Source organism: Molothrus aeneus, chromosome Z, assembly GCF_037042795.1.
Source record: "Molothrus aeneus isolate 106 chromosome Z, BPBGC_Maene_1.0, whole genome shotgun sequence".
NCBI lineage: Eukaryota > Metazoa > Chordata > Aves > Passeriformes > Icteridae > Molothrus > Molothrus aeneus.
The window spans coordinates 7757193-7780795 of record NC_089680.1 but is presented as its reverse complement, the minus strand read 5'-3'; the positions used below and the strand labels follow the sequence as shown (position 1 = coordinate 7780795).

At 57.9% G+C, this 23603-nt stretch overlaps 1 protein-coding gene across 1 annotated transcript; it reads left to right on the top strand.

The window, feature by feature from the left end:
• The first annotated feature begins 9 nt into the window (after positions 1–9).
• On the top strand, positions 10–19270 carry ARID3C (AT-rich interaction domain 3C). Its single transcript, XM_066569488.1, has 8 exons — positions 10–48; positions 687–1010; positions 12551–12623; positions 16259–16442; positions 16647–16891; positions 17185–17454; positions 17638–17727; positions 18526–19270. The coding sequence occupies exons 1-8, from the start codon at positions 10–12 to the stop codon at positions 18666–18668; spliced, it is 1368 nt and encodes a 455-aa protein (XP_066425585.1). The 3' UTR covers positions 18669–19270.
• Positions 19271–23603: the final 4333 nt, after the last annotated feature.

Sequence of the window (23603 nt, the reverse complement as noted above, 5' to 3'; positions counted from 1 at the left end):
GCCGGCGGCATGGTGGAAAACCCCAGCCTGGCGGCCAAACCCGCCCTGGTGAGGGACGGAGCGGCCGGAGGGGGTCGGCGACGCGGGGGTGCATGGCGGGAGCGGGGCAGGGACACCGCGTTGGACAGGGAGCGGGATCGGGGTCGGCGTTCCCGGTGGGAGCGGGAGGAGCGTCCCGAGAGGACAGGGCGCCCGGCGAGACCTTCCGGCGGGATCGGGACAGGGTCCCCGGCGGGGACGGGGCGGTGGGGGTTCTGCAGGAGAGGGTTCCCCGTCGGGGCGGATGTCTCCGTTGGGACCGAGGAGGAAAGGGGTCCTCGGTAGGACGCGGTTCACAGTGGAACTGGGGCGGGAGTCCCAGCACGACACGGGTGGGATGGAGGAAGGAGACTCCTGGGGTCGGACCCGTGTCCGGCAGGAGCAGGCACGGCGTCGCCCGGAGGAGCGGGGATGTGGCACCGGAGGGCCGGGTCCCCCGCGGGGCAGGGTGCCGGGGGTCGCGGCGGGGGACGAAGCCCCTCCGGCGGCGGGAGCCGCGCCCGGCGCGGCGACGGCTCCACGGGCAACTTTTGGGCAAGGCCCCCGGGAGTGGCGGGGAGAGCGGGTGGGGTGGGGGATGCTTCCTCCCTTCCCTCCTCCTCCTCCGGCTCCGGAGGCAGCGCTGAGGCCGTGCCCTGTGCCCGCAGCCGGCCGCCCCGCCGCGGGGGCCGGGGCCGGCGGGGGGGCTGCGCTTGGCGGCGGTGATGGAGAGCCTGCAGCGGCAGCAGGCGGCCCGCCTGGCCCGCGGCCCCGACGGCGCTCCCCGACGGCCCCCGGTGGAGCCCGGCCCCGGGCCGCCGCCCGCCGCTCCCCGCCGCCGCCCGGCCTCCAGCCCGCGCCCGCCGCTCGCCGCTGCGGGGGAGGAGGAGGAGGACGAGGAGGAGGAGGAGGAAGAGGAGGAAGAAGGGGAGCCCCGCGACCCACCGCCACCACCGCACCACGAATGGACCTACGAGGAGCAGTTCAAGCAGGTAAGGAGGCATCGCTGCCCCGGCACCGGCTGCTCCCGGCAGGCATCCCCGGTGTCCCCCCAAACTCGGGTTCAGCTTTCCCTGAGTGGACAACCCTTATGCCCCCCACCGCTCCCAAACCTTGTCTGTATCCCACCCTAAATGAGCAACACCACGCCCCAGCCCAGACCCACCCTGAGTGGACATCCCCCATATTCCCATTAACCCCCAGACATTATTGCAATCCCGCTCTAAATGAAACCCCACCAGTATTCACCCACTGCCCCCAAACCTCATCCTTTCCTAAATGGGTACCCCCTGAATGCTCCTCACTTCTCCTATCCCTAAGCTCTGTCCCACCCTATAGGCATTGTCATCATCCTATGTGCTCCCCATCTCAGTGCTACTAAACCCCCTTTCAGCCCTGCTTCATGACCCCACCTCGGTGTCCCCTGTGCCTGTCCCCAGGCCCTGCATCATGATAGGGTGTCCAGTGTCCAGGCATCTCCCTGTGCCCACCCTGTTTTGTGCTCCATCCTGCTGCCTTCTATAATGAGTAAAACAGGCTGACCCCTGTCCACAGGGTTTTGCAGAGATGAAAAAGGGCAAGGGCTCTGGTGTGTGGTCACCCCAAGGAGCTGGCGAGCCATGGAACTGAGTTCTTGTGTCTCTGCAAGGGCCAGGGTGTATTACAGATGGAGGAAGTAGCACATACACCCTGTCCCCTCATTCCTGGTGGGTGTAGGGGAGACCCTTCTGCAGCTGAGGACATGGGGAAAGGGCTTCAGGAGCTTTAGTAAAGGATGGAAGGAAAGTCCCCCTGTATTTAATGCGTGTGGATCTCATCTGAGCCGTGTTGTGCAAGCTCTGGTTTGCACACAGCATGCAGGGTGCCTCTGCATGCAAGGGTGTGGGCACAGCCTGCACAGCGCCAGGGCAGGTTTGTGCTCCCCGTGCGCTCAGCTTCCTTGTGGGGGAGAGAGAGGCACAGTGGGTGACAGGGAAGATGTGGTGAGGGGATAGAACAGACAGAAATGTTGTCATACAGCTGTTGTGTGGCTTTTTAGGACGGTGCTGCTCAGGGACAGGAGGACGAGGGCACTTTGGTCTCATCCGGTTCTGGCAGGAGAGCAGGGGAACAGCAGCAGGGACCCAACTTTTGGCTGCTGTGGGGGCGTGCTGCTGCCTTTTCTGTTTCAAATTGCTCAACATCTTGTTATTTTGGGGGACCGGGGCTCATCCCCTGCCTACAAGGCAGCAGGCAGAGGTGCAGACAGGGCACGGGCAGCACATTCCCCCCGGCTGTGCCCGGGGATGCTGCCAGAGCCTGGCGCTGCCTTGAAGCCGCCCGGGGAGGGCCAGGGTGGGTGAGCTGCACAGGCCAAACAGCTCGTCCGGGAAGTGTTACATTACACCCCGCTGCACAGAAAAAGGCTGACTGTCCGGTTCCCGGGGTCAGCCGGGAGGTGGGAAGCAGCTCCTCCCTCCCAGGGAGGCTAGGAAAGCATCCCCGGCATTTCTCGTCCTTCAGCCTCCCGCCCTGCCCCTGTCTGGGGCTGCCCGCGCTCCTTGTGCAGGGCAGGAATGTTGTGAACAGTGGGAGAGGGATGACAGGAGAGGTTGGGGTGCGGGATAAATCCTGCCACAGCTTCCCAGGGTGAGACCTGGCTCGTTCCTTGTTTACTCTCTTTGGGTTTTTTCAACCCTGATTGGAAAAGTGATGGACCCCTCATCCAGAGACCCACACCTGTGTTTCCCACCTTGTGACATGTCCCAGCCAGCCCAGGGAACAACGGGATGTCCTTCTGCAGTTAGGAGCAGGCTGCGGTGCCAGCTTGCTTTGGGGTCTGCAGGGTGGCTGTCACTCCTGTCCCTCCCCTGGGATCATGCAGGAGGGGACATACCCCTGCTGGGGAGGGACATGTCCCTGCTGGGTCTTCCCCAGGCTGCAGGGCTGTGCCTCACCCAGCCTGGGGAACAGGTTCTCCACTCTCTGCAGGGACTCAGTAGCGAGGGTGGCTGTTCTTCAGCTTTTGGAGGTTTCCCAGGGGTTGGGCTGTGATGCTGTGGGGGAGGTGAGGGGACAGCGTGTGTCTGTCTGCTGGAAAGCTCTGGGGTAGTGGCAGTGTGGTTGTGAGGGTCCTGCAGGTGGAGAGAGACCCTTGTAGTGGCCAGAACTGTGTTTCCCACCAGGACTCTCTGCTTGAAACTGCCCAAACCATCATTCTGTCACCCAGGGTGGGATTCAGGGCTTGTCCCTGCTCTCATCCTCCTGGATGGGGGCACAGCTAAGTGAACAGAGACCACCAAATCCAGGCTGTTTGGCAGAAGGTGGGCAGAGAGAGACTTCCTCCATCTCTCTGCAGTGGGGAGGATGCCTTGATGGGGATGGGGTGGGAGGTTGGTGCAGGACCAGCCAGGGAAGGGTTTCCACACTGCACAGTGGTGCTAAAAATGGGAGCAGAGGACGAGGTAGTTATGGCAAAAGCCACCGGGTTAACAGGCAAATGCTGCTTTGCACAGAGGAGCTTTTTGGGGAAATATCTCACATGTATGCTGTAGTTTTATGAGCTTCCTGAGGTGCTGGTTTGGGGAGGGAGGGCTGGTGAGACCTTTGCTCTGACTGGGAGGGCTGCTGCAGTGTTAGGAGGCTGAGAGACCCCCTCACCCCTGCCTCTTGCATCAGCCCCCGGCGCCGGTTTATGTACATTGATAAGGACAACATAGGTAGAGACCTGGGCAAAGGTCTGGGAGGTCTCCACACCCAGGGCTGTCAGGCAGACCCAGCCCTGAGGTGGGGGGTACCAAGTGGGGTGTGATTATGCATTAGCCACGAACCCCAGCTTCCCCAAGGGCTGGGATGCCTCCAGGTTTTGATTCTGTGGTGCTGCATTATGTTTGACTTGGAGGGCACGGGTAAGAGCCTGGTATTTCAGGTGCCAAGTTCAGCTCCATGAATTCAGCTTTCCCCCTAGGGAAACCATGCATATAGACAGGGATGGGTGTGCTGGTTTCCTCCAGTGATAGAAGAACAGCACCAGAACCCAGGGCTTTCTTCTCCATTCCCTGGGGTGGGAGGGACTCAAACATCTGGGCTTTGCATCCAGCTCTCTGTTAGCAGAGTGTTTGCTGGCAGGAGGATGCCCTCCCTGCCAGGGCCCCTCTGGCATGTTCACACCCATCTGTGAGTGGGGGGATCAGGATCCTCTGAAGCTCCTTCCTCCCTTCCCAGGAGCAGCTGCAGGGGATGAGCCCCAGCCAGCCCTTTAGGAACTCCGGAGTGTCTGGTAGCCTCAGTAGTTAATTTGGGGGTGGCTGGTTTTGCCAGCAGCTGTTTGCCATTATCCTCAGCCTAACCCTGGAGTGGCTGTTCCTCCTGCCTTGCCTGTCCCTGATACCAGGAGTTGCCTCTTGCACCCACCCACCTGTCCTTAACATGCATTTAGGGAAGGCTTGCCAGCTGTGATGTGCACACTCACATCTCAGAGCATGGAGGTGTGTGTGCCCCTGTAGGCAAGGACCTCCTCGTGACACAGAGGGTCATCCCAAAATGAATGGTGTGCTCCCTCCTATCTCTGTCCCTATTGCTTTCTCCCGTGGTGTTGTCCCTGGGAGGAAATAGAGTCAGGAATGTTCAGGGAATGGAGGTGGCTGAAGAGGGGGACACTGAGGAGAGGGTAGTGGTCTCCATGCCACAGTCCCCTCCTCACCGTCAGTGCATCTTCAACCTAAGGGCAGGACCAAGGGCTCCCGGGGGGCTAAATTAGAGGGTCTCTGGTTACACTGCAGAATCAGGGAGGGAAAAGTGGACACATTGCCCCATCCATGTCTGCCTGGAGGCTTTTCTCCAGCAAACCTGTGAGCAGAGCTGTGCCCCTAATCTGGGATCACCTGCAGCGAGGAGGTGGCATCAGCAGCAAGAGTCAGTGTGCCAATCCCTGGAACTCCAACAGCTCTGGCAACCCAGCAGCAGTGGAGGGCATAGGACAGGACAAGGGTGCTGCTGGGGTGTGGCTGGAAGGGCAAACAGAGGTGTTCTGGGGGTTTGTGTGCCCACAGACCAAACTGAATGTATGCAGCTGTATAAGTCCACATGTAAGTGTGGAGGTATGTGTGTGTATGTGGACCCACCTGCGTGCCCCTGTGTGTAGCAATCCTTGGGAGGCCCAGTGTGTCTGTGTGGATGCACAGGAGCATGCAGAGCTTGTGTGAACCCATGGAAGTGCTGGAATGTGTTTATGGGTCCATATGAGCATGCAGGTGTGCATGGATCCATATGGCTGTGGGTGGGTGTGTGTGTGTGTGTGTGTGTGTGTGTGTGTGTGTGTGTGTGTGTGTGTGCCCACACGAGTCTGAACACACCCATGTACACCATGTACAGGCACACATGGGGTGTCCCAGTGTGTTTAGGCATCTGCATGCCCGTACCAGTGTCACAATCTTGGAATTGCATGGACCCTTGAGGCAGGGTTTGAGGGCTAAGCCCCCTCCAAGGCCACCTCTTGCCCAGCCCACAGTGCTGAGCAGTGGTGGCGGTGCCAGGCCCTGCTCCCATTGCTGCCCCCCAGGGCACCTCCTGGCCCCACTGGAGCCTGTGGGATGCTCAGAGCCTCAGAAGCTGTCACAACACTATCTTCCAGGGGGAGGTCCAAAGGGTTTGGGAATGGGGCTCCAAGGAGGAGGTGTAAAAACTAGCTGAGGATGTGAGAATACCCTCACTGTAGAGGGGAGAGGAGCACCATCAGGAGCTCACACTGAGGCTACTTCCAGCTGCCTCCCCAGCTGCCTCCCTGAAAGCAGATGCCAGTTGAGTCTTTGGGGAGGATGCACGCCCTCATCAACTTGGGCCTCCAATAATCCACTAATTGGGTTAATAGTGGAGGTAAATCTCCTGTGCTGCCAGCCGGCTGGGCAGGTCTGCAGTGGGGAGGTTGGATCTCAGGTGGTGGAGTCTGGCCTCAAGGGGATGGATGGGATGGATGGATGGATGGATGGATGGATGGATGGATGGATGGATGGATGGATGGATGGATGGATGGATGGATGGATGGATGGATGGATGTGCACAAGGATTGTGTGTGTGAAGAGTGTGTAGGGATGCATAAGCATGGACAGGGTCTGTGCAGAGGGGGAGCACATACAGGGGCTGTGTGAGTGTGCTTGCTGGGGCTGTTTGTCCAGGGTGAGGGTGCACAAGGGGAGCATGCACACGCGTATGCATCTGCAGAGCAAGCTGCAGTGTGCATGAATGTGCAGAGGCTGAGCAGACTCTATGTGGGGGCTCTGGAAGCCTGTCCCCTGGGCACCCACTGAAGTTGCCTCTGTTGGTGAGGCTGTGTTCTCCATCATGCCTACAGAGCTCCATCATGCTCCAGAGCTTACATCCCATGTCTGTGGGAGGGCATGAGGGAGAACCAGGCCCAGATGCTCTTTCTGCTCAGGCACACAGCTCTTACATAGCTGAGGTGGGGGCTGGTCTTGCTTTCACAGGGTGTGGTTTGGGGTGGGCACCAGCCTTTCCTTCTGCATTGTCCTGTCAAAGAAGTTGCAGGAAGGGGCTGGGCCCAGAGGTGCATGGTGGGGAGGGGGATTGAACAGCCCATGCACATCGCAGGCATGGACACAGCCCCTCGTGGGTGCACCCCATACTCGGACAGCCCCACAGCAGCTGTGTGCGTGCACAGACCTGGTGCTAGAGCATGCCCTATGTGCTCATCCATACAAGTACTATGCGGGTGCCTGTGTGTGTCCCCTGGGGACACCTGGGGTGGTGCTGGTCATGGACAGGGTGCCATGGCTCCAGTCATCTAGTAAGGGATTGAAGGGATTGTAGGGTGTCTCACGACTTCAGTCACCCATGGAGGGATCAGGGGCGGGGAGGGGGTCAAGAATGGAGGGGGAGGCAGACATGGAGAGGAAAGCAAGGATGGAGGGGGAGGCAGTGGCGGAGCAAGCGCCAATGGGTCAGGGAGGTTAACCCGAACAAATCCGCTCATTGACTCCCTGCCTGCTCAGCCATGAACGAGTAACAAGGGGCTGACCGTGGGGGACAGCCGGGAGCCGGGAGCGGATGGGGCAAGGGGCAGCCCTGGATGGGACAAGGGGCCTTGAATGGTGCCCATGGTGGCTCCCCACAACCGTGTGCTTCCTCTGGCTCCAGCCTGTGGGGGAGCCATGCCAGCACCCCCTGCCTCAGTTTCCCCTCCTGCAGGGTGTGTTAAGCAGAAGGCTTACACAGAGTGCCCCAGATCACGCCAGGGCCAGGCTGTGGGTGGGGGGCTCTGTCCCAAGGCCAGTGCTTGCCAGCCGAGCTTGCACGGGGCTGGGTTAATGTTTGCAGCAGGCAGGCAGCCCTCCCGGGAGCGGCTGCAGCGGCGGGAAGGGGGGTTCTAATGACCTGCCGGATCCGCCGCATTATCAGCGCTGATTAAACCTGCCTGCTCTATAAAGCGCCGTTAAATATTAAGCGTGATGACAGGCTTTGAGGGGAGCCACAGCGCTGGGAGAGGTCTCCACACAGAGGTGTCCGGCCACGCTAGTGGGGTGGCTGCTGAGGTTGGTGGGATGTTGGGATGAGTGAGCACCCCACACCCCTCGGGGCTGTGGCGTCAGGGGAGCAGCGTGCCCCCACGAGCCAGCGCTGCCTTCGAATGCAGCCAGCCGTCCCGGCACAGCCATCCCGTAACCATTAACTTATTAACAACCGGTGGAAGAGGCGAGTGGTGGCTTGCAAGGTCAGGGGGTGGTTTGTGCCTGGCGGGGAGTGAATTGCCCCCCAGCTCTGGCTATGGGGATGGGGGGAGGGAGCTGCAAACCCTTAGTTTGTTGTGTGTGCCCTATGGCAGTGAAGACTCCAACTGTGGATACTGTTGGGATCCCTGAACCCCAGTGTGCTCAGGGCTGTGCCTTGACTGGGAATGGCCTGTGATTATCTGCAGGGTAAACTGAGGCATGCCAGCAGGGCACAGGGGAGGACACACCAGTGTCTGGGTGCTTAGTTCTGCACCAACCATCCTCCTCGGGAAGGATCTCAGAGGCAGCAGTCGAGCTCTGGAGAGGTGCAGTGACTCCAAAACAGTGCATCAGCAGTCAGCCACCCGTGGTGTGTGGCTGGGGGGTGCAGGGAGGTGAGCATTACCTGGGTGTGCTGCGTGAACAGTGGCCAGATGGAAAAATTAGCAGTGTGGCTAATCAATGTGGTGGATATTAAGCAGCTCAGGGTTGGGGGGTTTGCATGGTGGGGGGGAGCTGAGCAGGGTCTAGGATCGATACAGCTCATATTAAGTGGATTAAATCCTGGCTGCTGATCTGAGCCCTCGCTGCCAGCAGGAGGTGGCAGCTGGGCGGGGACTGTGGAGGTCTCACTGAGATAATTTCTCTTGCCAGCAGGGCCCAGGGTGGGGGGGACTCACCAGGGCAAGCTGAAGTGCTTGGCAGGTGGCTTAGCACCTCATCACATCCTGATGTGATGGTGGATCCTGATCCTCTTGTCTAGTGTGTCAGCTAGGCTAAGGGGTCTCAGGGACCCAAGCTTCATCTCTAGAAGCCCTCCTGGCTCCAGGAAAGTCATGTCCTAGGTGAATGAGTGGTGTTAACAATGTTACTTAATCGTGGGGAGGAGGAGGAGGAGGAAGCACAAGGCCTATTCACGTCCTGTTAATAAACCATGTTCGACCCACTGACCTTTAGCCTGCCTGACAAGCCCCGTTATCCCCATCCCTTAAGGAATATAGATGTCGCCATGGCAATGGGATGACAGGAGGGAGCAGGTCCCAGCGCTACACCCAGCGTGGGGTGTGGGATGAGGACACACTGAGCTAGTCCTGCACCAGCGCCCAGGCCAGCAGGGCCAGGTGGAGCTGGGGTGCGGGTGGGGTCCCAAGGCCAGTGGGGTGGCCAAGCATGGATGGGTCCCCGAGGCTGGCAGAGCAGGGCTGTGCTGCACACCGGCGGGATATTGATCCCAGGGCCTGACAGTTTAATACTTCCGTTTATAGAGGAATATAGTTACATCGATGGCGTTAAATGAGTTACTAATTATATCAATACAAACACGATTAAAAGGGTCCTTGCTCATAGGTCACCACAAGCAGGAGCCGCTGCTTGTGTTGCACAACTGCCCCTGGGCAAGGCTTAGACCACTGCTCCAAGGTGTGTGGCAGGGGGCTCTGGGGCAGCGTGTGCCTTGCAGGGTCAGGGGTGCCCATCCATGTGGAGTGCCTGTCTGGGGTTGTGCAGGCATGTGTGGGACTGTAAATCCCCTTCTGGGCTTCTGTGTTCCTGTTTGGGGCTCCGTGTGCCCATCTGGGGTTGTGGATGCACGTACAGGGTTGTGTGTGCATATATGGGGTTGTGTGTGTCTGTTTGGGGTTGTGCATGCATGTATGGGGCTCTGTTTGCCCATTTGGGGCTGTGCATGCCCAGCTGGGATTTGTGTGTGCTGTCAGGGTTGTGCGTGCCTGTCTACAGTCGTGTGTTCCGTTCTGGGGTTGTACATTCCCCTCCGGGGTTGTGAGTGCCTGTCCAGAATTGTGCATGTATACATGGGGTTGTGAATGCCTGTCTGGTGTTGTGTGTTCCAGTCTTGGGTTGTGGGTGCATGTACAGCAACGTGCATGTTCCATCTGGGCTATGCGTGCACATTTGGATTGCGTGCCCATGATGTGTGTATGGGGTTGTGGATGCTCCTGCAGTCTGGAGCGTGCCCATGGAAGTCTGGGCACACACCAGACTGCTGCACCTGCCCGTGGGAGGCTGTGCACTTCCAGACGTGGCTGTGTGTGCCTGTGTAGGGATTTTTGTCCCTGTGGGTTGTGTGTGCATGTGCACCACAGGCTTTTGCACGCTCTTGTGATGTTCTGTGTGTCCCTGAAGGGCTGTGCACACCAATGCAAGGTTGTGCAGGATTGTACATACCCATTCTACCTTCTGTGTGGCACTAGGGGATCTGTGTCCCTGTAAAGGGTTGTGCTTTTGCTTATGTGGAGCTGTGCAATGCCCACAAGGGGCTGTGCACACTCCTGTGGGGTTGTGTGGACCCACACAAGGCTGTGCACACCTGTGGGGTTGTGCAAGCTCAGGTGTTGTTGTGTAGGGTTGTCTATGCTCACATGGGCTTGTGCACCCTCATGTGGGATTGTGGCAGCCCATGTGGGGTTATGCACACCCAGGTGAGGCATGTGTCCCTGCACAGCAACTATGTGTGACCCAGGAGACCTCTTCTCCAGCCTGGGCATCCCCAGACCCCATGGAACACCCCGTGCATCCCAGGCGTACCCAGGGGCCATGCCAGCTTGTCCCCAGTTACTCAGCTCTGCTCTCATCTCCACTTAAAAGCTGACCTTTGCTCCCCGTTTGATGTAATGTGTTTCTGCATCTCAGTGTCCCACAGATAAAAGGTTAGAGGTTAATAAACAGTGGAAAAATAGAACCTGGCCCTTGGTGGTCACACCTGTTTTGGGGGCTGGAGTCAGTAGCAGCCCGCTCTAGGGGGGATCCCGCCTGCATCCATGGGAGGAAAAACATGAGTGGCACCCAGGGAAGAGATGTGTGGGTGCTGAAGCCCATCCACTAGGCGACCCTCAGGAAGGCCATGGCTTCACCTTGCAGTGGGATGAGTGGTAGTTGCCAATTCTGGGGGTTTGCCCCTGCCTTGACAAGCCAGATGTCAGGGGACGTCAAAGCGCTTGGTGTGGAGGCCTTCCAGAGGCAGGGACAGGCAGAAAAATGCCGGCAAAGCTTGGCTGACACAGCCTTCATGGGGCAGAAATCAAAGCAGCCTCCTGGAGCTCTGCTCAGAGCCTGACCTAGTTAGTGCAATCAATGGTTCAGGGACCTCCTGGAAAAGAGCAGGCAATAGGGAGTGAGGAAGGGAAGACTGCGGTGAAGAGGGACACAGTACTGGGGTCAGGGCACTCCAAGAGCACCCAGCTGCAAGGAGGGGATAGGTAAGTGGGGTCCAGAGAGTGGGGAAGCAGTGCAGAAGGAGCTCCATGGAGCCAGGCAGTCAGCACCTGTGAGCAGGGTGAGAGTCTGGGAGTTGTACCCCTAGACAAGTTAGGGACAGTCAGTTAGCACCACTCTGTCTCTGACAAGGGACAGGCAGCTGGCACCTGAGTTAGACAAGGGACTGAGTTAGGTGTGTCTATTCAGTGGTGGGAACCATGGGGTCTGTAGAAGCATCCTCACATTCCTGTAGGTCCCCACATTCCCCTATCCCTACATCCTACATCTCCATGTCCTCAAAGTCTCTACACCCCACATCCCTACATTTTCATGTCCCTGTACTCATGTGTTCTGATTCCATCCCTGCATCACCCCATCCCCGTGTCCCCTGAATCCCTGCAGACCCACATCCATACATTCCTGTATCTCTGAATTCATGTGTCCCCGTGGCATCCACCCCCATCCCCACATCCCGTGTGCCTGCAGCCTGACGACCCTTAAGCGCAGCTCCCTTTATCTGTCTGGTGAATGATGTTCTGTGTGGAGCGGGGGTGTGCTCCCTTTCTATTGTTTTTTAACAGCCTTTCCCAGCACAATTGTTTTTTAAACGACTCTATTTTGTGCCTGACTTTGTTTTCCAGCTTGCATTTCTTTGTATACGTTTTGGAAATCCATTCTGGACTGCTGAGTTTTGTTTCTTTTCAATGGCTTTAAATTCTTGCCGGGCTTGCTGGGAGGAATTGGTGTCTATAGTGTCTTCGATTGGTGCTAATTTTTCCTTCATGTGCTCTGACTTTTACTGCTGGGCCATCGATCTGGCAGGCTCCAATTTGTCATGGTCACTCAGGCGCTGTGCTGGAATCAGGCGAGCCCGGACTTTCACAGGGAGCCAGCACTTGGTGTCCCTGATGTAGGGGCTCCACTCACCTTCCCAGTGCTGTCCCTCAGCTCAGGCTGTGTCCGTGTGTCCAGACCATCCACCATAAGTGTCCTCACAGCCACATGTTTGTGTCTGTGCAATCCTGGGCACATGGCAGCCCCGGCACTTGCACCTCCCTTGATGGTACCCAGTGGTATGGTCGAGCCAACTTTTCCTTCCCCAGGATGGGATCATCCCCCACTGTTCAGGTGGGCCTGTGCCCCTGTGGAGAATGAGGGCTGATGAGGATGCTGATCCCATGCTGGGACTTGGGGAACACCAACACTTGGCAGTGCCAGAGCAGAGCTGAGCATCCTAATTCCGGGCTCCTCTCTGGGGCTTGGGGTTTGCTGATGCCTCTGGGCTGTGATTCTTGCATGTAAGAGGGTGAGGGACAGGACAAACTGAGGCACAGGCCCAGCATCTCTGCAGCAAAGATTCAGAATAGTCATTGGTCTGTGGGGAGCCCGTGCCAGACCCGAGGCACAGGGAGAGCCCACACCCAGGGAGAGGATGTGTCAGGGGATTCTGTTAGGGGTGCACAGAGAGCCTCTTGTTGCTGGCAGGGCAGGCAGGTGGGGCCAGGGGTGATGCCAGGTTCTGGCACAGGCAGTGCTCAGCCCCAGGCACTGCTCCCCTCCCCATTCTCACCTGCATGTGCTGGAAGCACTGACCCCTCTCTCTCTCCTGCCTCCAGCTCTATGAACTGGATGAGGACCCGAAACGCAAGGAATTCTTGGATGACCTCTTTGGCTTCATGCAGAAGAGAGGTAAAAGTGGGTGGCTGGGGTGGGTGCCACTGCCACCCCTGCCTCGGCTGCTAGTGGGGGGCTCATGGTGTGTTGCTCTCTGGCTCTGAGCTGCTCCAGGTCTCTGCAAATCCCTCAGGCAGGTGTTGTGGTGCTCCCCCTGGGCCTCCCCCTGAACCCCAAGCTGGGGCAGGTGTCCCAGATATCCCATTATCGATGCCCAGCAGGGATGCCCGCTGGAAACACCTGGTGGGGGACCTACCCCCTTGGTGACAAGCATTAGCAACACCCCTTAATGAAGCCCATTAGCAGTTTTCAGGACGTTTTAGGGATGCCCGGTGGGAATGCCCTTGGCAGTGCCCTTTAGGGCTCCCTGTTAGCAGCGCCTGGTGAGGATGCCCACCATCAGCACCTCTCAGTGATGCCTGTGATTTGCAGGAGTGGGGCCGGCACTCCGGGCAGCACCGGGCACCCAGGGGTTAAGGGCTCGCCAGCCAACCCATCCTCATCGGAAATCTTTGCTATCGGCATGGGGAGCCGAGCCGGCTCCCGGGGACTCGATAAATGCTTTAACCTTCGCCCTCCCCGGCCAGGCCTGCGACAATTAAAAGTTGCCGAGCGCGGGCGTGTGGCCGGCCGTATTAATTAGAGCCTTTTGCTGGTGTGTGGATTAATGAACAAGCCGCTCGATAGCCAGTAAACCCCAGGCAGAGGTTAATGCCGAGCTAATTAACGGGGAAAGGCTGAGGGGGGTGCAGGAACTTTGGGGCTGGCTGTGCATGGGGCGAGAGAGGGCAGAGGGGGCAGTCGCCTGCATGCCCTGACCATTGGAAGGGTGGTGAGGGTCCCCACCTGGCTGTGGGGCTGCAGAGATTGACTTCTGGGTTGGGCTGGGACACCACATACTTGTTGCAGTCATGGGTGTGTGGTGAGTGGCTGGCATGGCCGGAGGGCTACAGCCCCCCAGCCTATGCTGGGGCCAGCTGTAGGCTGTGGGTGGGCTGGGTACTGCCCCATGGGTGCCCCCTGGCCCTGGTGCACAGCTGTGGGGAGTGAGTGGGAGCATCAGCACTACCTCGGCCCTCCAGCATCCATCAGCTACAAGATTCATGGGCTGTTCTGCAGCTTCATTATCTCTCTCTCCAGAGCTAATTAACTCCCTTGCTATTGGGGCCGGGGCTAATTAAGTAAGTGCCTGCTGCTGTGGGGATGAGGGAGGGAGCCTAATGCTTCCCTGACAGTGCTGCTCCACATCCCTCTGCATCTGGATGTCCCACTCCTGTGCCCTCCATCCCTTCTGTCCTGCCTCCCCTCTGAGTGGGTGCCATCCACTCGGAGGGGAGGCAGGGCGTGGGTGCACAGGTGCAGGTGTGCAGGGATTGGTGTCCATGAACCTTTTGGAAGAGACAGGGATTTTGGACTGGGATACCCAAGAGAAAGGGGACAGAAGGACTGAGGGGCAAGGACAGCATCCCAGGGGTCATCAAGAGCTGGGTAAGAAGCAGCACCTGAGAACCACTGCAGGTGCAGGTGCAGCTGGGGCACCCAGAGGTGCATGGGCAGGGGACTGTGACACCCAGGCTGTGTCCGCAAGGTCTCCATGAGGGATTGATGTTCACAGAGTGAGCCCTGCTGAAAGAGACTGCATCCCGCCAGCTGTCTGTCAGGACAATATCAGCACTGACATTTGTCAGCAGAGTGGGAGATTTGTAGGGCTGAAGAATGGGTTGGGGGGCAGACCTTCTGAGGCCACCCCATGGCACAAGGGCACAGCTGGCCCTGGTGGCTCATGGAGGCCATCAGACACAGGCAGTGGGGCAGTTCATGGCCATGCCCCAGTTTCTATGGCATCTCAAAGGCAGTAATCAGGGACAGAAGGGGGCTATTTCTGCATTTGCTTACTGGGGTCTGCAGGCCGCCCCCCACTTCACCACCAAGCTGAGTGCCCTGCTGATAATACGGGGCTATTAATCAGTCAAGGTGCTAATTGCAGCCCCACAATTGCTGCAACACCTCCCTAGGCTTTTGTGCCCTTCGCCCTGGCTGTGGCTAGGGCCATCACTCTGTGGGGATGCAGACAGGTGCCTTTGTCAGTGGGACAGGCATTGGCCGCACGCCCCACACAGCCCTGAGATTAATGGTGAGGCATGTTCGTAAGCTGCCAAGGCTGGAGATGGGAGAAGAGAAATCCATAGGCCATTGGCTAGGGGCTGAGACCCTGAAAACTCACTCTTTGGGCGTGAGGAAGAGCCCTCAAACTGGCCCCCCGAGGTGATGGGTCTTGTGCCAGCAGCCCCGAGCAGAGCTGGTGAGCTGCTGACAGCAGATGTCAAGTCAATATCTCTGCCTTTCTCCCAAGAGGATAAACTCCTCTCCCCCTTCCCGACCTGGTGAACAACACAGACACACACAAAAAAAAAAGTTAAATGAACTCAGTAAAAGAATAAAAAGAGCTCATTTTTCAGGCTTATGTGAAGAAGCCAAGCCAATATCAGGGCCATAAATTAGGGATGCTGGAGGATGGCGGTGAATGACGGCTTCGTTTGAGGGGCAAAGCGCAGTCCTGACAGCCTCCCTCGGCCAAATGGATGGCTTTCCAATACTGCCTGTGCCCCGCCACCTCGCAGGAGGAATAAATAGGGGGTGGAATGGCACAGGATGGGACAGGGTGGAACGGGATGTGATGCTTGTCCCTCCTCTGCCCAGCTTCCAGCAAATATCCAGACTATCCTCTGCCCAGCTTCCAGCAAATGCCCAGACCATCATCCCAAGGAGGCATGGAGCACAGCAAGGCTGTGAGGTTTTTTGGGGGTGCTGAGAAAGTGGGGAGGGGATTTTAGCCAGACTTGGTGGCTGTGGAGACCATGCTGATCTATACTGGGCTCACAGAACCCTGGTGAACCCATGTTCCCTTGCCCCATTGCCTTGTAAAGGAGGGTGATGGTGGTGCACCAGGGGTCAGGGTCTCTGCTGAGAGCAGTTGAAGAGGATTTGGGGTCAGGTTTCTTGAAGCAAGGCACAAAAGTCCTTTAAGCAGAGGAAACTTCTGGGGCAATCTGTAGGGTTAAGAGGTTTTTCAGGAACTCTTTGAAAGAGTCTGGAGCTGGAAGAGAAAACCTCTCCTTAGAGAAATAGTAGGGTGAGTCCTCCCAGAAGGGTTGTGAGGGTCATCCCTCTACAGAAAGGTTACAGGATGGGTCTCTTTTTAAAGTGTAGATGGAGTCTCTCTTTATGGAGCTCTGAAAGAGCATTAGAGAGTGAATCATTCTAGGATGCTCTGAGAGATTTCATAGATTGGTGCTGTACAGATAGCTCTGAGAATTGTAGGGAGACAACCTTATCTAAGGGTATCTGGAGGGGGTACTTTGCCCATCCCACTGAGGATCCATTTCCCAGAGAGCATACCCAGCTGCACTGACAGCTCCATCAAAGGTGACCCTGTGCCAGCATGCTGGGGTGCCACTCTCCCAGGCACCCTGGAGTCCTACCTGCACCCCAGGTGCCCATGGGTGCTCACCTGGGCATGGAGAGATGTGCTTCCCATTGTGGATACCTGCAGTGGCAGTGGGGAGAGGGTGGGGGCTGTGATCCCAGGTGCAAAGGGCCTTGTGGGCAGCCCCCCACAGCCTCTTGTGTCCCCTGTGTGCCTCTGGAAGGAACACCAGTGAACCGCATCCCCATCATGGCCAAGCAAGTGCTGGACCTGTACACACTGTACCAGCTGGTGACAGACAAGGGTGGCCTGGTCGAAGTCATCAACAAGAAGATCTGGCGGGAGATCACCAAGGGTCTCAACCTACCTACCTCCATCACCAGTGCTGCCTTCACCCTCCGCACACAGTGAGTGCCTGGCGGCATGGCAGGTGGGGAACATTGCTCCTGGGACACCTGCTCAGATGTCCCAGAGCCCTGGATGGGGTCGGACATGGAGTACCACAAAGGTGGTTGGAGGGCTCTGCTCCTTCCCAAGGGCTCTTTGCTCAGCACAGGGCTGGCTGGGAGGTGCACAGCTGTGGATCTCCCCCTGGCTCTCTCCCCATGCAGATACATGAAGTACCTGTATCCCTACGAATGTGAGAAGCGGGCGCTCAGCTCTCCCGGAGAGCTCCAAGCTGCCATCGACAGCAACCGTCGAGAGGGGCGCAGGCAGACTTTTGGCACAGCACTCTTCAACTACTCGCCAGCCAGCACCCCAACCCTGCTGGGCACCCCCAAAATGCCTCTGCCAGCTCTTAGCATCTCCACTCACAGCTGTGGCCAGCTCAGCCAAGTGCACAGTGTTAAGAAAGGTGGGTGAGGATCCCATCTTCCCAGAGATGGACACTGCTGCAGCAGCAGGGATGTTTCCCTGTCTGCTCTTGACCTTTTTTTGCTGAGGGAAAATAGGAATAATGTTGTTCTTTTAGTCCCTTTCAGAGAGTGAAACCAGTGTATTTTCCCTGGCTTTGGAGAAGGAGCAAGCTCAGATGTTGGGAGGGGTGGCCTGCTCTGCCCCATTGCTGGTGGGGTGGAGTTAGCACCGCTGGGGATGGTGAGGTGGGGTGGTGATGAGGGACCCACTGAGCTCTCTTGGTCATTGCAGAGGATGGAATGCTGGCAGCATCAGTGCCGGGGCGCATCGCTATCCCGGTGGGACTGGCCAGCCACCATCTCACAGCAGCCCAAGCAGCAGCTGCCTCACAGGCAGTGGTGCTGGAGCAGCTGCGGGAGAAGCTGGAGACAGGGGAGCCCCCAGAGAAGAGGGTGGCCCTGACAGCAGAGGAGCAGCAGCGGCTGGTGCAACATGCACTTCAGCACAACCTCCTGGCCATGGCCTCCCAGTTCCCCATGAACATCAAGATCTCCAACCGAGGTAAAGAGATGCAGCACCCCAGCCTTGGCCATCCCTTTCTCTGGCACCCAAGGTGGCAGCAGCAGCAGCATCCACTGGAGAGGAGTGTGGATGCCCATAGGGACTGCGTCCCGGCTTATCTGTCTCGGACAGGTTCTTGTTTCTGTTTCGCTTAACTCTCATATTGGTATTTCCTTTCCCCAGATGACAGACAGGAGACCGCATTGAACCTGTCCACCAACAGCATTAGCAGTATCAACATGTCAATAGAAATAAATGGAGTTGTCTACACAGGTAAATAGAAGGGCCGCTTGGCCCGTGTAATTGCGGCCGGGAAATCCAATAACTTATAGCCACTGCCTGGCCAGCAAGTCCTTCCTTCAATCTGATGTCTTTACTATAAAATCCATCGTAATGAAGTGGCAGGGCTTGGGGAGAGGGGGCAGGAGGAGGAGGGGGTTGACAAGGATGGAAATTGGCCCAAAGCAGGTGCTAGTGATGAAGGGCTAAAGTGGGGGGTGAATAGATGGACGGATGGACAGACTCTGGCTGAGAAGTGACCCCGCACCTAAGGTCATTCCACACCCCAGGGTCCCAAAGGCAGGGCTTGGATTTGTGGTCAGCCCAAAGCTTTTGTGCCCAGAGGGTCTCTGGCTGGGTGTGGGACTTGGCTGATTGCAGAATATGGTGCAGGGAAAGATGTTGGGGCGTTTTGGTGGAGCAGAGGATCCTTTGTGGTGCCAGTGTGCACCCCAGATCCCCATCCCATGCTCCCCAGATCCATGCCTGTCCTGCTGAGACACCCCACAATTAAAATCAATGGCTTTGCCTTCAGAACTTAAATATTTAATGAGCAGGAAAGGTCAGGGCTAAGCCTCATGAGGGGCTGCCAGCCAAATGGGCCCTGGGCCATCCCACAGGTTGTCCCACACAGGCAAGGATGACTGGTTTGGGGGAGACGCCACAAGTGATGACAGGGGGCTGAAGCCCCTATGAGTCTTCATCCCACTCTCCCCAGCCTGGGTGCCTGGAGCCAGGTGAGTCGATTCTCCAACCCTGGGCTGCCCTAACCTGCTTGTTCTTGTCCCCCAGGTGTCCTGTTCGCTCGCCGGCCCTCAGCCACCCTGGCACCTGGTGGAGGAAGCACCCAGACCCGTCCAAACCCTGTGCCAGCCCCAAACCCCCTGCTCCCAGCCTCCTCTCAAAGCCACACTCCCACTAGCACCTCGCTGTAAGGCAGATGTGCCCCCACCCTGAAAACAGCTGGGAGTGCCCAGAGTCCGGGGGGCTGAGCTGTGGGACCCAGCTGGACCACCAGGGTGGGATGGGGGACCCAAAGGTGTCTCTTGCTGCAATACTGAGCTGTGTCCATGCAAGGCTGTGAACACCCACACGGGCCCTTTCGTCCCTTATCCCCACGCGTGCCCTCTGACACACGCACACACACACACCCACACACCCACCCATATTCCTTCCCAAGGCACCACCCCCAGGTGACCCTCCCATACATCTCCTGCTGCCCTGATGCCTGGGGGACCCCCGGGACCTGCATGCTGCATCCCCTACATCCTGCAGCCCCTAACCCACCTCGCTGCACGCACTGCTGCCCCTGTACACGCCTCAATGCATACACTGTATCCCCTGCACACACCCTTGGTGCCCACGCTGCCTCTCCATACACACCCTCGGTGCAAACACTGCAGGCACGATATGCCCCTATAAATTGTAGCCCCTATACGCTGCAGCCCCGATACACATACTGCACCCCCTACCCACTGCAGACGCCCCTACCCAGTCCTCCTGCGCTGCCTGGGCTTGCTGTCCCTGCCCTGAGACACCCCCAGGGTGGTGGCATCTCAGCCCCCCAGGTCCTCAGCTCAGGGGGATCACTGTGGGGGGGGCAAATAATGGGGATATTGGTGGGAATGGTGGGGGTGAAGCTTATTGGGGTGTGGCTGGGGTTGGGGATTTATGTCGGGGAGGGCAGGGTTGCCCAGCATAGCCCCCCCACCACCAAAGAGACTGCCTGGGTGCCAGGGTCCCCAGATGGGTGACAGGGGGAGAAGAGGGCACTCTGAACTACCTCGTTGGGGCTGGGCAGGCGCCTCCTCCTCCTCGTGTGTGCCCCACGGTGCCAAAGCAGGGGAGCGTGGAGTGGTGCTCTCCTCTACCTCAGCGCGGGGGCTCGGCGGCGCCGGCTGCTCCCTGCGCTCCCACTGTGGCCGTGACTCTGTCTGTCTATTAAAGGAAACAAACTCCTGAACCAAACCGGTGCTGAGGATTATGTGCAGGGCATGGTGCCACCCACCGAGCTCCAGGGCCCAGTTTGGAGGTGCAGGACACCCCAACAGGCTGGGGTAACACCTGTGGTGCCTGAGGTTTCACAGCCCACCTCATGCTTGCTTCCAGCTCAGCCTCTGGGAACTCTCAAGTTGCAAACGGGTGCCCTATGCCCACCAGAGCTCACAGACATGAGCTGGATCAGACAGGGCACCAGCTCCTGGTGTGCCAGCCAGGCTGTGGGGCTTGCCCCCATGAGCCTCCAGTGGCAGCTCACCCATGGGTGGGGATCCTGTTAGGCTGCCCTGTGCCAGGGAAGGAAACATGACACTGGAGCTGCTGAGACCATATCCATGGGGCTGTCAGGTTGGACCTGGTGAGATGCCAGCAGTAATGCACCAGCCTGGCACCTAAGCAGTGCCCACAGAGGACACAGGTGACCATGGTGGAGCTGGGAGGCGCACATACATGTGGGTGGTGGCTTGTGTTCCCTTGTACAAACTCAGTGGCATGTACACTCAGACCGTCACACTCAGGCTCGCACATGGGCTTCCACACGTGTGCAGCCACCTGTACATTTGAAGAGGCACAGGGGACTCCCGTGGGGACAGAAACTCCTGTCTGAGTCCCCCATCACTGAGGCCAGACTCGGACCCCTGGGGACACACAGCTTCCTGGGGACAGCCGCAGTTCCTCAGGTACAGCCCCAGCTCAGCCCTTCGAGGACAGCCCCCATTCCTCCGGGAGCAGCCCCAGCCCCTCAGGAGCACCCACAACCCAGAGTCCCGCCGACATTCCCAGGGCAAGGGGGCACCCCAGCCCGGACCCCGAGCCCACCCGGGGGAGCGGTGTCGCTGTCCAGGGTGCTGCAGCAACGCTGCTCGCCCCGGACCCAGCCTCGGGACACGGGGGTGACGCGGAGGGTGGGGGTGTCACGCTGGGAGGGCATGGGGGTGACACAGAACCCCTGCAGAGGACTTGTGGTCTGGGGGGTCCACCCCTGTCTTCTGGCCACAGGGGATGGAGAAAGGTTCATGAACAACAAGGGGCGTGTGCATGTGTGTGGGGGTTGTTTGTGAGTGTACCAAGCAGAGCTGGAGTGGGATTGATGCAGCCTTAATTGGGGTCTCGTGTCCCTTTGCACTGCTGTGAAATGCTGGCCGCGGCTCATCGAGCAGTGCAGCCCCAGGGAGCCGGCAAGGGCACATGCGGGCCCATGTCCCCACTCATTACCGGGCTCAGAGGGTGATGTGTGCATCCGTGCTCCCTGGGGAGCTCGGGGACACAGCTGCTGTCACCTGAGTAACCAGCCGTGATTGATGCCTGCTTCCCCATGTCCTGCAGGGACTGTAATTGAGCAGGAGAGAGAAGGTGGAGGATGAGGGGACAATCCAGCCCAGACGATGGAACATTGAATCCAGCTGCAGCACTGGGCCGGGGGCAAGTGGTTGAACCAGTGTGCCCCTGCAGGCTCCAGGGATGGGGATGTGGCCAAAGGCCGGCTCTCATTCCCAAGGAGCAGGGAGCAGGCTCCATGTGCTGGGCTGTGGGCAACCAGTGCTGCAGCTGCAGCTCCCTTCTGTAGCTATGATGTTTTCTGAAAAATCCTCTCCTTAGGATTTCTTTCTCCTGAGAAGCTGAGAAGCCTCAAGAACAAAATGTAAAAATGATTATCAGCTGCTGTGGAACGCAAGAGGTGCATCTGTGATTGGTCTCATGTAGTCATTTCTAATTAATGGCCAATCACAGTCAGCTGGCTCTGACTCTCTGTCCAAGACATAAGCTTTTGTTATCATTCCATTCTTTTTCTATTCTTAGCTGGCCTTCTGATGAAATCCTTTCTTCTATTCATTTAGGATAGTTTTAATATAATATATACCATAAAATAATAAATCAAGCCTTCTGAAACATAGAGTCATCATTCTTGTCTCTTCCCTCATCCTAAGACCCCTGCAAACACCATCACACCCTTCCAAGGCTTGCAAACTGGATGGAACTCTGAAGGGTGGATGGGGACAGTCCCAAAGCCCACCTCAGTGCTGCCTGAGTTCCTCAGCTCAGGGTACTGGGTGGTCTGGGACCCTCTAGTACAGGCATTTGTGTGTTTGGGGCATTGCCCATCACGCTGGGCCCAGTCCATGGTAGGGCTGGTTCCCTCTGAGCACAGGCCATGGCTTAGAGAAGCAGAGGCCATGGCTGTGTGCCCAGTCCTGCCCCCCTGCAGCCCCCAGCCCCTGCTGCAGCCCCCGGGCACTCCTGCTAATGAAGCCGTTTCTATTTGTCGCCTTTGTGGAACAAAGCTCAGCTCTTCGCCCTCTGAAGATCCCAGGTATCGATTCCTGGGAAGAAAAGGCAGCGCACACGAAGCCTCAGCCTTCTCCTGCTGCCTGAGTGCTCTGCACAGCTCCTGCAGGGGATCTGGGGGGGCATGAGGGCTGCTGGGGCACTGGGCCACCCCACAGCTCCCTCCTGCATCCTGTACGATGCTCAGTTGGAATGTACCTGTAAGGACAATGATTTTTCAGGGCACAGTGGATTTAGCTTTCAGCAGAAGGCAATGGGAGGGTTCCCCAAAGCCATGCAGCCCACATTATCAGTGATGTTAGCAAATACCTGCTGTAAGCAGATCATTTTTATCTAAAGAGTGGCCTGGAACCTTGACGTGGTGTTCCCTGGTGCCTGGGCTATGGCAGTGCAATACCCAGGCCCATGTTCATCCTGGCAATTCTGAAGAAATTTGTACATGATGGGGCTGAGGCCTGGGATACAGAGAATGACAGAACGTGCTTTGAAAATTCATGGAATCACAGAATCATCAGGCCTGGAAGGGACCCCTGGAGATCACCCCCCTGCCAAGGCAGGGTCACCTGGAGCAGGTGACACAGGAACACATCCAGGTGGTGTTGGAATGTCTCCAGAGAGGAAAACTCTACAACCTCCCTAGGCAGCTATTCCAGTGCCCTGACACCCTCAGGATAATGAAGTCCTTCCTTCTGTTTTAGCTTATGGCCATTGCTCCTCATCCTGTCACAGAGCACCACTGGAAAGAGCCTGGCACCATCCCCTCTGACACCAGCCTTTGATATATTTATATGCACTAATGAGATCCCCTCAGTCTTTTCTCCAGACTGAACAGGCCCAGCACCCACAGACTCTCCTCAGAAGAGAGATGCTCCAGACCCCAAATCATCCTTGTGGCCTCTGCTGGATCCTCTCTGGTATCTCCTTGTTTTCCCTGTCCTGAGAAGCCCAGAAGGGGACAGGACACTCCCGATGTGCCCCCTTACCAGGGCTGAGTAGAGGGCAGGATCACCTCGCTTGACCTGCTGCCCACAGTCTTCCCTAGGATACTTCTTGCTCTGTGGTTGGGAAAGCCTCTGGACTTTTTCTGTGGCAGATGCTACTACTATGAATTAGTCTCATCCCTGTCAGAAATCCATGTAATTGTGAGTGCCAGCTGAAGGCAGTGGTGCGGCTGGGGTTGGCTGCACGATTCATTAGTGCTTCTCTTCTTCGCGAGTGTCACCTGTGGCAGTCGATAAGAGAAAGGTGAACGCGGGCAGACAGAGGCCTGGGGGAAAGCTGGCGGCAGCCTCCCGGATTTCAAAGGGCCCGCATCCACACGGATCGCTACATCAATTCCTTTTAATACATCCCAGCGCCTCTTTCCTGGAGGACCATGCAGGAATGAAGCGGCCATCGACTGCCCTCCCAGGCGGCGGAAGGGCTGCACGCCTCCCTCTGCAGTGCAAATCGCCATCGACCGCGCCGCGTCCTCGGAGAGAGGCCCGCTCCGCCAGACGCGGCCTCCCCTCCCGTCTCCATGGCAACCGCGGTCCTTAGCAACGCGCCGCCATGGCAACCGCCGGGCGCGCCGGAAGTGAGGCGCG